Source organism: Solanum lycopersicum, chromosome 11, assembly GCF_036512215.1.
Source record: "Solanum lycopersicum chromosome 11, SLM_r2.1".
Taxonomy (NCBI): domain Eukaryota; kingdom Viridiplantae; phylum Streptophyta; class Magnoliopsida; order Solanales; family Solanaceae; genus Solanum; species Solanum lycopersicum.
The window spans coordinates 59,649,113-59,664,369 of NC_090810.1; the positions used below are offsets into that span (position 1 = coordinate 59,649,113).

General features: G+C 29.8%; 1 protein-coding gene across 2 annotated transcripts; it reads right to left on the minus strand.

Annotated features, from left to right (window-relative positions):
• Positions 1–1,676: 1,676 nt before the first annotated feature.
• Positions 1,677–7,608, minus strand: LOC101263576 (E3 ubiquitin-protein ligase WAV3). Of its 2 annotated transcripts, none has more exons than XM_004251103.5 (2): positions 7,128–7,608; positions 1,677–4,128 (listed from the first exon to the last, which is right to left on the minus strand). In XM_004251103.5, exons 1-2 carry the CDS (start codon positions 7,380–7,382, stop codon positions 2,188–2,190), a joined length of 2,196 nt encoding a protein of 731 aa, XP_004251151.2. In that variant the 5' UTR covers positions 7,383–7,608; the 3' UTR covers positions 1,677–2,187. The 2 variants fall into 2 exon arrangements, with proteins under 2 accessions (XP_004251151.2, XP_025883861.1); XM_026028076.2 differs by lacking the exon at positions 7,128–7,608 and adding an exon at positions 5,986–6,217.
• Positions 7,609–15,257: the final 7,649 nt, after the last annotated feature.

The window sequence follows — 15,257 nt, forward strand, 5'->3', positions numbered from 1 at the left end:
AGGTTATTAGATTGCTCTTATATACAATTTTCCCTAGAATTAATAGAGAAAAAAACATGTGAAATTAAAATCTAATATGTTTGATTATTTGTTAATATATTATTATTATTATTATTTTCGATCTTCATATTTTTTTATTTAGAATCATATTTTTGCTAAGATTCGTGCGAGAGTTTCATGTTTTATTTAATTATTTCTCTTTGTGACTATTTTGATTAGCCTCGTACCTCTCCTTGGGCACCTTCTCTTCCGTTGTATATCTTGTCTATCGTGAAAGTCATTTTTCTCTTGTCTCAAATAATTTCATTTTTCGATCTTATCTTTTCTAGTATTTCCATTTCTTATATATTCATTTTAACAATTTTTAATTATTTGTATCTTATAATCCGTGTGATTTTGATCTATCAACACTGTTATTCAATATATTTTAATTGATTCGACTATCATTTTGTAAAATTTAGTTTCAAGTCACGGTGACACATTCTTATCATATAAGATATTGAATTCAAAATTATATTTGATCCGTTTTTTATATGTGATAACACATCATCAATCTATTATTTCTATCAGTTAATAAAATTTTTTTGTTGTTGAGCGATCTTTTGAATGCTACAAATATAATTAACTAAATATTTTATTATAAACAAAATAAATAAAAATCATCTTGTAAATAATTCTAATATTATCACCATTTCACATATATGTTGTGACTTGAGCATGTAATATATTTTATTTCTAAGATATTAAATTTCTCATTTGAACAAGAATTATTTGTAAATATCATTAAAGGGACCTGACAAAATAACAAAATTTATATCAATGGCGTATATAATATGTTTCAAAAAAAGTAAAAATAGAATGCATGGAATAGTTTAATAAAGATGTGCTTTTTAAAATTAAAAATAGATGTTTTTTTTATTTTATTTATTATTTTAGTAAATATTTGTCAAATTAAAAATTTCAGTACTATTAATGTCATTAATTAGCACATATTTCAATCACTGACATAAGTAATATTATTATTAATGTGATGCCATGGGATCCCTTATCATTAATTACGTTATTGGAACTTTTTTTTTATGTTGTATCGGGATCATATGATCATTAAAAATGAATACAAAATTTTATATATCATAGATTTCGAACTCAGATATAACATTAGATAAAAAAAATGAAAATCGATAATTAAATAAATGATTAGTTGGTAATGTACCACCTTTAAGTTGGTGCAATGGCAATGTCTTGCTAGATTAGGTGAGTGGGGTTTATTAACCATTGCACTCATGAAGCTTTTAATGGTCGAGTTTAAGTTTCGTAGGCAGTTTAGTGTATAAAGTATTTTAAGATCGAGAGTAGAATATAGTCAATTTATTTAATACAAACATCGATAGTTGATTTCACAATTTGAATCTTTGACCTATATGTCATATCAAAACAACTTTGTTGTTGCCCTAAGACTCTTTATGAATCAATTTACGTACTACCATCTACCAACATATGTGTAGTGCAATAAAGAGATTACTTCACCCTTGACCAGATATTCTGGGTTCAAACGCTGGGGATGGAGAAAATCTCACTCTTGAAACGACCTTGTAATGCGTGATCCGAATTTAATCGAGGTTCTAATGTTGACTCCGAACACAAAAACCGAAAAATAAATAGATTGATGCACTAAATTTGAGCTTCACATAGGATAGTGAAGGAAATTTTTTATATATAAATTCAAGAAACACCCCCCCTGTATACCAACAATTACAATGGACTATACCCCAAAACTCACCAAAAGAGAACACAGAATTTCTCCTTTATACACCCATAATAGTCAACAATACAGTTCCACGAGTGGAGTCTGAAGAGGATAGAGTGTATGCAGACCTTACCTCTACCTCGGGAGATAGAGAGACTGTTTCCGATAGAGCCTCAGCTCTAGGATTTTCAATGCTAACCCTCACTCAATTCCTCTTGAAGCCAATTTACTGGCTATTTTTCTTTTGTCTTTGCCCTCAATTCTTGCCAAAATCTTCTTTATTAATGTACATTTTTACTAGAAATATACCTCCCTTTAGCCCATGATTACCCAAAACCCGAAAAGATTGAAACAGGAGGAAAAAACAAAAGAAAAAATCAGTCTAGAGTCTTGACATAACCAATTCTTGAAAGTAGAGGGAAGAAAAGGTGTGTTGAGGATCACCTAGGCTGTTGTCGAGCAGGAAATGATCGTAGAGGCCTTAGAGGTGGCCGAGGAGCTGGACTACCGAGGTACATTGTTTGTGATCGGCTAACCATGTCAATCATGGATGGTGTCTGGTAAGCTTGAATCAGGCTTGTACTATCAGTAGAATCACCGCGAGCTGTTGCTCTCTGCCATGAATGTGAACTCAGTCCTGACAAGACGTAAGCTCTACCAGATGTTTCATAAACACGACGATTTGCCATCCTCTCTTGCATTTCCTTCAGCTCAGCATCCAGTGCAAGACATAGCCTGTCTCCAGCTTTAGCAGACACTGTTTCTGACAGTTTTTTCCGACAGCGCTCAAGAACAGATACAGCAGCTGCTAAATCACCATTTTCAGCTGCAGATCTTGCTTCAGCCATAGCTTCTGCTGATTGAAGCCGGTTACGCTGCTTGTCAACTTCCATTGACACAATAAGTTGTCCGATTGTGTCAGGCCTCTCAATTTTGACATCACCAATATGATCCAAGGTTACTAAATCCAAGTTGTTCGATTGTGTCGGGTCTTTATATGTACACTTAACTTTTACAAGGGTCATCATATCGTTGCTCGAACTATCAGCAGGAATATCTAACATAACCAAGAAATCTCTTTCTTCATCTGCATATAAGTCTCCAACTTCAATATTGCCACTTCTGTTATCAGATGCTAAACTGGCGTTATAACTTCCAGCTTTTATTGAATTGAGACGCAAAACAGGGTGAACGCTTTCAACTTCCACACACAATTCCTGGACCACCACGCTTAAAAGGCCACCTATGCACTGAGCAAACGCATCTTGAATAACATTCTCAGCTTCTATGAAGGAAAATGTTCCGCCTGAAGTTTCAGAGATCGAGTGCATTGAGACTGCATCGTGGTCAGCACCAAAACCAAATGCGTGCACTGGAATATGGAGACCTGAAGAAGCTGCATTACGCTGCATGCAAGCAGGAAGTAATGATCGATAATTAGTCTGTGTAGCAGCTACACTAGGACTGTTAATGGTATACGTGTCTTGTCCATCAGACAACAGTATTATGCTGCTAACTGGATTTTTCCACTTCCGATCAGTCATGATCTTGGCACTCTTCTTTAGGGCCTCAGCGATGTTTGTCCCACCATTGGAACTGAGTGAATTCACAGCTTGTAGTGCTTCTTGCTTACCAGTATCACTCATCCTACGAAGAGGAAAGAGACGACGAGCAGTTGACGAGAAGGCAATGACAGAAAGCCTGTCAGCAGGGCCTAAGTTTTGAATCACAAACCCCATCGCTCTCTTTAACAAAGCAAGTTTGGTACCAGCCATGCTGCCACTAACATCAAGAACAGTCACAAGATCAACCGGAGCTCGGGAATTCTGACCTGTAACTGGCATCCCACTCTGGTTTAGAAGGCCAACAGCACGAGGGGCTTTGAGATGCACCAAAACAGCAAAATTGCTGTGAGATGCTGATTTTGTAACTGCAGAGATCTCCGGCCATGTTTTAACTTCTATTGCCCCCATCGAATGATGATTAGTCACATCAGTTGACGAGTTTTTCTGGCTTCCCATGGGTCGGTGATCAACAACTTCATCATCATCAAACACACTTGGTTCCACAGTTTGAAAAAGATTAGAAATGTTGCGATTGGTATCCAATCGTGCAGGAGGGATCTGTCTTACAACTGTCATCCAGGCATCATGTTGAGGCCAATGTACTTGTCCATTCCGAGACCTTGGCTGTGATATATCTGTAAGAGGACTCTGAAAGGGTATTTCTTTCCATTTTGCTCTGCAAACTGGACAAATTTGGTTACCATGCTTTACATTTGAAGTGATACAGTTGAAATGGAATGAATGTGAGCATTCTGCTGTAAAGATTGCATGACCTTGGCCTGGTTTCATAGACATCAAACATATCGCACAAGTATTCTGCATTGCATATAAGTAAGTATTAAAAGCCATGAATATTCTGAAAGAATAAGCTAACGAGAACGTATCTCAAAAACTTCTAGAAAACAGATGTCTGAAATCCCTTCGAAAAGCACACATTCAGTCAATTCAATCATTAATCCAAACTTTAGCTTTCAAGTTCAAGTTTTATAAGTCCAGGTTTTGTTCAACAGAGGTTATCATTCATTTCTTTATACCAACAACAACAACACTCCCCGTGTAATCCAAAAGTGAGGCTCGAGAGTTCACAGATCTTTACCAAGGGATTAACTTACAAAAAGTTAACATCTTTGGATTTATAGCTGACAAGTAAATTCCATTTATTCGTAATTCCCAGTACTCCAACATCATTTTAAATTCTAGATTATGTTTTGCACATATAGAGCCCCAGGAACTGTTGTGTCGCCATGAGTTGGATAATAGTCATCTTTTTTGCTTTTTCCAGGTTCAAACCCTAGCGAAGGCAAAAACATTAATCAAATTCTTCTCATTTGTCAAATTCTTAGTCAATAGAGTTACTCGGCAACTGTGTTGGTGTTGGTGAGAGGTATCAAATACCCATGAAACTAGTCAAAGTGAGCGCAAGCTGCTGCGGACACAACAGTTACAAAAGATAGGGTAGTGTTCAGCTCACCTTCCACCCCCCCGCCATTTACCGTCAAACCTCATTATAACAGTAATTTGTTGTAATAGCATTTCACTATAACTGCCTGATTTTCTCCAGAATCGATTTTTCATGTAATATTTTACTTCTCTAAAACAATGATATTCATTATAGTAGTACCCTCTATAACAATCATACTCAAATATTGTGTAATAATAACTTTTACAAAATATATAATGCATAAAAATAAAATACTAATTTCAGAATACATATATAAACTTTATTGATGATACAAATGTCATTTATAACAACACCTCACTATAACGCAGTCATGAAATTTTCAGACAAACACTGTCACTATAACGAGGTTCGACTGTACATATCAGAAGAAGAAAAGCTCATTTGTTTATGACAATCAAAGGAAAAATAAATAAAGTGTCATGTACAGTAATATTGCCATCATATAGCAAAAATTTAGTGTCATTATATAAAGTGTGGCCCTCCTATGTCTGCATGTCAACTACATTATCAAGACAGCCGCATAAAAAGATGAAATTGATGATGTCTAGGCAATTAAGTAATGTCTATTTAAGAATAATAGTAATACTACATGTGCAAGACTGGTCTACCATTACAATAAAGTCAAATATTTTGAGTAGTCAAATATCAAAGCAAAGTAGTGCACATATACTTAAAAAAAAATAAACTTTTGAAAAGTAGATGCAAACCTCAGAAACTCTGAATAATGAAAGCAATATCAAGACAGCTAAATGCAGTGTTCTTAAAATAATCAAGAACCCCACGTTATCAAAAGATGTAGAAATCATTGTTTCAGCCATTAATTAAGAAAAAAAAATCCAATCTTTTTTGTTTGTTTGTTTTTTCAACTCTGAAATTGCTTTCTTGAAAGTACGTCGACTAATTTCACAAAATAGGTATTAAGTAACTCTGTTTATCAAGATTAGAACAGATGGGAAGAAATCACGTAGTTTTATGTTTTTTTTTTGTTTTTCAACTCACTTCCGAGTAATTCCACAAAAAAAAAAAGTCATATTACACCAACAACAGATATCAAGTAACTTTGTCCGACCGAGCTTAGAACATATGGGAAAAGATCTCCTAGTGTTATGCCTTTCTTTGTTTTTCAACTCTAAAATTGCTTTCTTTTCCTCTGATTCCACAAATATTAGGTAACTCTATCTATCGAGGCTAGATTAGTAGAAAGAAATCACCTAGTGTGTTGTCTCTGGCGGGATTTGGATGCTTTCTTGAAAGTACTTAATGGCAAGAAAGCTCTAAAATCAACAGATAAACAGGCTTTTTTTTTCTTGGACTAATGTCATGAAAAGGGGTGATTGAAAATGGCCAAATGAGTTAAAGTCATATGTGTAAAAAATAGTGCATTTGCTGACCAAGCAAAGCACTTTCCCCCTCTAAGAAAATTACTCTCTGGTGTTTCCTTTTTACAATGGACCACTAATATGGGTCCTCCCCCTTTCACAGATATCTATCTACTTTTTATCTCCACCCAACATGTAGAATCTCAAAAACTACATTAGAATACAAAGAGCCATCACCATCTTTACACTAACACTAGTACTTTCTTTGTTTCTATATAGCAATAAGAACCACTTGAAAGGTAAGGACAAATAGTGTCCTTCACTCTTCACATTTCACGAACCAGAATTTTCACTAAGAGGTTCAAAATACGAAAAAGTCAAGAAATATAACATCTACTATATACATTTCCCCTCGATCCTACTTGGCTCTGCTCTTGCCTCCACATCTATCCGAATCCCTTCGCTAGAAAAATTACACTGTATATACAAAAGATCAAATCTTTTTATATGTTTATACGTTATACTTCTATATTGAAAATTCTAGCTCCGACACAACATATTACAACCTATCTTCAATCAATAGAAAAAACAAAAGTAAATACTTACATGATCTTATTATAGACAAATAAGAAACTTAAAGAGTTGAAAACTAGTTCTATTTAAGATAAAGTTGAAAATTAGCTGAGAAAAATTCAGTTCACACTTGGTCATTTTTGTCAACTTGTAATACTCAAAAAATTATCGTCAAAATACTTTTACACTCAAACCAAAAATCATCAAAATAAACTAAAAGTAAAAATTCTTAAGAAAAAAAAATCAATTTTTACATTAAACAATTTTCACTATTGAGAATACACTAATGGAGATTCTTGTTAGATGAACTAAACATCAGCTACCTCAAACCAAAAAAAAAAGTGAAAAAAAATCAAAATTTAAACAAGAAATCACCAACCCATTTTGATTTTCAGTAAGATTAATCAAATTAACCCAAAAAAAATAATAAAAACTAATAAAAATTCAATCTTTTTGGTTACCTTGGAAGATTTTGAGGTATGATGTTTAGGCATACGAAGACCAGAGGATGAAGGGGTGGGAGTGGTGGGCATATCAACATGACAGTCGGAATTTCTATTTGGGGTTGTCGGAGACAATGAAACAGCATCGGAAAATCTTCCTCCGGCCACCGTCGACGCCGTCGCCGTCGCCGGTGAATCTTCAAGTGTTTTTGGTATATAAAGACATGTATTTAAACCCAATGCAAGCTTTGCTTTTCTCCATTTACTCCCCATTTTGAATCTTTTGATTTATGAAAATCTTAGCTTAAATTCATAAAAAAAAAAAAAAAAAACTCAACTTTTGATTTAATGGAGTTGATAAGAAAAATCAACAATCTTATTATTTGGGTTTTTTTTGGAGTAGTTTTTTTTTTTTATAACAATTTTGGACAAATTTGCTTTTATATGTAAACATTGTTTACGTATACGCATTACTATGACCCCCACCCCCCACCCCCACCCCACCTTGATTTTTACACATGCCTTGAAGTATTCTCCATTTTGACCTTTAAACCCCCTTTCGAAAACGGATCGAAGAAAACAATGAAGAAAGCATAGTCGTTATTGTAATAAGAAAAATAGTGTGAAGTTTATATGAAAGAAATAAATCTTTGCACGTTCTAATCCTGGCTACTAATCTTCTATCTGATCGTGTGGCTACTAATCTTCTATCTGATCGTGACTTTTGTTTCTTTTTATATACTTCAAGTCAGGCTTTCAATATTATGAAGTTGTGTTACGTCATGTCTAATCATCACTTTTAGTAAATTTTTTTATCTACTTATGCCCTTTTGAATACTCCCGACAACTCACCTCTCACACTTTTTTGATAGAGCGTTTCTTCACGTGCTTAAACCGTCTTCAAGAATAAAATTCTTTTGATAAGTAGGTTTGAGTGTGAATTTGAGTTCATATAATACATTCATGGAATTAGAAACGTATCGAAGATCTAATATTTATGAGTATTTATAAGAAAAAGGATTAAAATACGTACTTAAAGTATTTTTTTTCCTTAATTCTTATTGCAATAATCTCAAATTAATATGTAATATTCTCCTGCCTTATTTTAGTTTGAATAATTTCAAATTAATATTTTATTTTATTTGTCATATTTAATCATTTAATTAAGTAAAGTAAGAATTAGTGGTGTTATAATCGATACATTAATTGATTATGTAAATAATTATTTAGAATATTTTATTACTCTTGCCCTTGTTGATCTAAAAGTGACGTAGAGTTGGCAATTTTCGATGATAAAAATGTGAAAAAATTCACAAAAGTAGATGCATAATTGCTATTGTTTGAAATAATATAAGCTCTTACATGAATTTTGACCTCTATCATAATTGATATTTTTGACTTTTATTTACTAGAAAAAAATTATTTTGGGCTTTGAATGCACTTAACCATGATGATGTATTAGTGAGAATATAATTGATGACAAAAAAATGTTAAGTGTGTGATAATTAATCGAATCATATCTCTACATGTCTGTGATAATTTAATTGAATCTTAATATAAATAACAAATATCAATGTTAAGTGTGTGATAAGTAATCGAATCATATCTCTATATGTCTGTGATGATTTAATTAAATTTTAATATAAATAACAAATATCAATGTTAAGTGTGTGGTAAGTAATCGAATCATATCTCTATATGTCTGTGATGATTTAATTAAATTTTCATATAAATAACAAATATCAATATTAAGTGTGTGATAATTAATCGAATCATATCTCTATATGTCTGTGATAATTTAATTGAATCTTAATATAAATACCAAATAACGGAAAAAAACACAAAAGGGTAAAATTGGAAGAAAAAAAAGGTTGATGAGACCTTGGGATTGGTTAAGGGAGTGGGTCAAAGTTATGTATTGACCTTTCTCTTTGTTATATAAGATGTTTTTGGACTTTGTAGTATTAAAATAGTCATTGGTTTTACAAACTCCACTACTTTATGTCTCTCTCCAATATTTTGTATATGTCTACGTTTCGATTCAATTTATGTGAAGGTATTTAATTGTACATTTCGTATTATACGAGAGAAGTTTGGAACGAACATCTAAGGCTGATATTTGAAATGTGAATTATTATTTATATGAAGGTGTTTAATTGTACATTTCGTATTATACGAGAGAAGTTTGGAACGAACATCTAAGGCTGATATTTGAAATATGAATTATTATTTATGTGAAGAGGTGTTTAATTGTACATTTCGATTATACGAGAGAAGTTTGAAACGAACATCTAAGGCTGATATTGGAATATGAATAATTTAATATGGAGGTTCAACGATCAGAAAACAAAAATTAAGATGAGTCTTACTTTGGTACCATATAAATAGATGAATTTATGAAAAAATTGTTACGCAATATCAGATAAAAAATAATTGATTATTTTTTTTATTTGAAGTGAGACTTTTTCAATAGTTGTATACTAACGTATTTAATATTTATAATACAATTGCTATGTAAACTATCACAAAACAATAAAATTCCAAAGAATTATAAATAACCATGTATATCTATTCACTGGAAAATAGTTATTAATTATTGGTCAAAATTAAAATTGATTTTTTAATGGTTAGCTACAATTGTAAAAATATAAAAAGAAATTAGTCACACGTCATTAGTAGTAATGGCAAATATTATTTATAAGGTGAGTTAAAATAATAATTCATTTTTATCTTTGATTTGGCAACTCCCATAATCCACCAATGATATTTAATTTTGAGAATTGTCAAATCTTTTAGTAAGCAAATACGGCTATTAATTAATTAAGTAAATGAAAATGACAGTTTTTTTTTTAAAGTTTTTTTTCAGTTAATGTTGATTTTAATTTGAATATAATAATAGTAGAAAGAGACAATATTGTGTAATGTCAAGAAGATATTTCTTTTTAAAAAAATTCAATTGGGCAAATTTTATTTGCGAAATTACGTATTTTGATCAAATTTATATAATTTGACTTTTAAGAAAATTTCAATATTTTCAACTTTTATGATTTAAATAAATTTAAAAACAAAACTAAAACAATAGACTTCCAGAGAAGGAGTGGGGCGGATTGGATTTATCTCAAACTTTTTTTATCAAAAATTACGTAATATATATAAATTTAAATTATTTTATATATATATATATATATATATATATATATATATATATATAATAGATATTACATTCTTTTAACTTTTTCATATATTAAATTTTTTAATATTTTATATCTCCTTTATAAAATTTTTGACTCGATTTGGTTTCATCTTCAATATTTGGTGCACCAAATCAAAAAATAAAAATTAACCAAAAAGTTTAAGTTGGTTGAGACTTTAATTATGAGATAAAACAAACTTCCATCTTAATTAACTTATAATAGGGGAAAAACATATTTTGAAGCAATAAATATTATTGGTTTTATTCAAGCCATATATATAAAAATTAGGTAAGATTTCACATTTGTTGGTTTATATAATTTTCCAACCCTATCGAGAAATTATTATGTGGTATTGTGACCTTTTTTTTTCTTACGTAATATTTAGTGATAGAGCTATAAGTATAATTTCGATAATTTTTAATGATGAAGTTATAATTAAAATTATAAATTTTACAGAATTTACTAACTTTTATTTATATTAAAAAGTCGTTGGAATTTTTGAGCAATTGACAATTCTATTATGTTGCTTATACTATGAAAGATATAATATTTTAGTTGTGAGGCACGTGTTATCGGAGTAAATATTTAGTAATAATATTGGAGTTTTAACTAATTTGTATTTGCATTTGCTAAAGGAAAAACGCTTCTTATCAATTTTTATTACTACTAGAGTAGAACAAGAAATCTCTGATTGAAAATAAAAGAATCTTATTCATCTCATCACAATCTTCGAAGCAGAGAGAAAGAAATAATTACTTTCACTATCTTAATGAAGTATTTGTCAGATTCAAAGGGTATGAAATACACGATTCTAATTGTGAGACACGTGTTGTTGGAATATAAAATTCGATATCAATTTTGAAACTTCGGATAAATCAAAATTTGCATGGTATAACGCTCCTTATAGGCAACACCATTCCCTATCATTTTCTATCATCACGACTAATATTTTCAAAATCTCTAATTAATAATAAAAAGATTTCGTACATCGAATCACACCTATAACGAGGAATAAATAGTTACTTCCACTATCTTACTGAAGTAGTTGTGATTCACAACCCTATAATTGTAAGACGCATGTTGTTGGAGTATAAAGTGCGATGAATCTTCGATTAATTAAAATTCACATTGTATAATGTTTGTTACAGGGTGAATTATATCTTAATTCTTGCTATTTTTCTATCATCAAAGCTCGTATTCAAATATTTTGATCAATAATAACAAAAAAAAAAATCTTATACATCATATCACAATCCTCGATCTGATAAGGAAGGCATAGTTACTACCACTATCTTTGTTTGGTCTATTTAGCAATGAACTAGAAGCACTAAGAAAATTGACTAATTTTAGTTAAAGGGATTATCTTAAAGTCATTTTCATAAATACCTCAGCCAAAATATAAAAAAATAAAAATATGTCTTCTCTGAGTAATACTATATTATATATGCTAAGCAAATATGCCAATATTTAGTTTGACCTCTAATTGTATATGACAGCTGGCCATACATCATTTGACGGAAACTATTATTAGTAAATTCATTTTTATCGAACTTAAAACTTGTGATTAACAGTAAAATAATAAGTTATTCGTTAAAATATAATTTGATCTTTACAAAGTTTCTGAGATATAAGTTACAAAATTTTATCATAGCATTTATAACCGCTTTCAATTAAGGTGTGAAACATAGAACATGATGGATGATTAAGTATAAAATTTGTTAAAAATATTAATTGATAAGTAATCTATTATAATAGGTCAAACTTAGAGTCTGTTTGGCTCAGCTTAAAAGCTGGTCAAACTGACTTAAAAGCTGGTTTTTGACTTATTTAGCTGTTTGACAATACTCAAAATAACTTATTTTAAGTCAAAAGTTAAAAGCTGGGGTAGGAGTGCTTTTTTTTTCCAGCTTATAAGCTGTTTTAAGTTGACCACATTTTTACCTTTTTAACCTTAATATTTTTATACAATCTCCAAATTACCCACGTAATCCTAACATTTCTTTCTTTTATTTTTCCCTTTTCACGTGTGGATGATAGACAATTACTATTACTAATGAAATGAAAATAAAATAAATCTTAAATCTTTCAGGTGATCTATTCAAATTATATATTAATAAAATGTAAAATAAGTTGCACATGTAACTTAAATAAAAATTTATATTCCTCTTATAAATAACTTGTGATAATAAAGAAATATGTGAATGATAGACAATTATTATTACCTATGGATGAAACTAAAATAAAATCTTAAATCGTTCTTTAATCTATTCAAATTATATATCTTTAAAATCTATAATAAGTTTATATTCCTCTTATAAATAATTTGTGATGAGAAAGAAATATGTGAATGATAGCAAAATATAATTATTTATAGCTGTAAAATATAAATTAATTAACTTTTATTATGTTAACAACTTTTAAGGGTATTTCAGATATTTTGATTTAAAAAGCTGTTTATCAGCACTTATTTGCCAAACACATCAACAATTTTTTTTTTAACTTCAGCACTTTTATCCAAACGTATAACTGCTTATTTTAAAAATAAGTTTCAGCACTTTCAAAAGTACTTTTTTAAAGCTGCTTTTATTAAGCCCATCCAAACGGGCCTTTATATGTGTAAGATTATAGTTGAATAGAATTAACAATAAATATTACGATTTAACTATAAAATTTATGTGCTGCTAATAATTATTACTTTTTGGATACTTGTCGATGCAATAAATAAAAAGGGGGAATAACAAAACACAAGAGGCTTGTGATATTATTAAATGCCAAAAAAAAAAAAAAATTTGTTTAATTTGTAGGGGTCACAACATGCAATAGTATAGAGGTCAATTTATAATAAGTGAGGGCACAAGTTATATGCTTTTATTAAATCTTTCACCAACTTAGTTTTTTTCTTTAATTAAGTTTTTAGCTCGACGTTCGATATTCGTTTTTTAAAATTTAACTAAATATGATTCGTATCAAAATATGTCATTTTAGATGTAAATAATTTCTGTAAAAATAACTTTATTTATATTTGACGTTCAAATTTAAAACTTCTGATTAAAATTCGATAGATAAATATCGACCACGTTACAAGATATTTTCTGTTTTCACCAACTTGTTATTATATATATATACACGATTATGAATTTTGACTTTAGTGGGGGTCTATGGTTTCATCATGAAGGGACAATTTTTTGCTCAATAAATATTCATGGATTAATTCATAGTACCAAGTTGGTCATAATGTTATAGGTACTAGATTCTTAATTAATATTGATCATACCTCTATCGGTGTCACTCATTCCTATTTTTATATATTTTTATACCCTTTCGACTTGCGAAAAATATGATCATAAAAAAAATCGATGAGTGACTATCTTATCTAGTAGGGCAATCGACCAAAACTTAGATCCTTGTCTTATCTAGTAGGGCAACCCGACCAAGACTCAGGCTCTCATGAATCGATTGTGTAAAAATTCACAAGGCATTGAGCTCAGTGAGATGGGTTTGAACTTCGAAATATAGATAGAGAGTTGATAAAAAGGTTTTTCTAAAAAAAAACTGAATAATTATTTTAATTTGCACGGGAAAAAGTAGCTTCCACGTGTTGTAGATGATAATATGATGTATCATATTAGGTAAAAACTTATTATTGATTTGATGTAAACATCTTCTGCTTGTCTAAATTCTTATAGTAGTTAGATTATCGAAAATAGAAGAATTATAACACATATCCTTCTACTCTTAATGAGGTTATAGATTTGAGCTTCCAAAATGGAGTCATAGCAAATGCTTTTCCCACTAAAATTTTTAAACGTGAATTCAGATTAATCGAATTACACACAAATGAAACTGTTTTAGTCGCCGTCTCAAAATAAAGACATTTTTGAAATAAAACTTGGATTGACAAAATTTTATGAGTTATAATCCCTTCGTACACTATTGTTTGTCAGGATAATATCATGCACAATTCTTAAGAAAGATTTAATATAAGGTGCAATTTGACTAATATAACCCTACTATCTATTAATATTAAATGTGCAATTTGACTAAATATAACCCTACTATCTATTATTATTAACAAAGTTTATATTTTTTGAAAACGATAAAAACAACTTTTTTCGCATCAAAGTAGTCTTGTAACTTTAAAATAATTACTTTTTCAAATCAAATGTAATTATTAATGGCATAATTGAAAGAAAAAAAAAAAGCTAATTATTTCTTTAACTTTTTAAACTGACAATAAATTTTAAACAATTATTTTTAATATACATGACAAATAATAATAAATAGAAAAAATAATTATTAAAATTTTAAAAAATTATTAATATTATTATATTAATAACAACTAAGACAAATAAATTAAAACGAACCAGAATATCTAAATTAGGTAGGGGCTCTCAACTACAAACAAATTCAAAAGTGAACTTGAAGATGTTAGTACTATTCAAATGACATGTGACAGCCTTTATAAGTGACCTAAAAAATTGAAACTTTTTTCCTTATAAGTTTTCAAGTTCCAATGCAAATAGTATATTTTTTTCAATTGTTATTATTATTATTTTTCATCGAGTGTCTGATACGTCAAATTAGATCTCATTCAGAGAGAAGCATTTTCTATATATATAAAAAAAATGATGCTCACGACTCAAACTCAAACTCGAGATCTCTATTTGAGAAAAGAGCAGCTTCATCCACTTCACCGCAGATAGTAGCTACTATTAATTATTATGGTAGGAAATAAATTGAAATGTCTTTAAAAAAATTCAACTATGAAACTATGAGGAAGAAGAAAGACAATTAATAATTCACACAGGCTGTCATACATTTACACTAAAGTGGCCAAAATTATTGGTGAATGTTGAAAAACATTGGCTCCACTTCCATAATTGAATGAAAATTGGAAAATTATAAAAAAATAAATTATAGAATGAAAAAATGGGAATTAATTTACAACTTTTTT

What these genes read in the sequence shown, in the direction of transcription:
- LOC101263576 (XM_004251103.5), bottom strand. Translation starts at nt 7,382, where the DNA reads ATGGGGAGTAAATGGAGAAAAGCAAAGCTTGCATTGGGTTTAAATACA. An exon ending in ATACCTCAAAATCTTCCAAG is followed by an intron (nt 4,129 to 7,127) that starts GTAACCAAAAAG and finishes TATGCAATGCAG; the next exon opens with AATACTTGTGCGATATGTTT.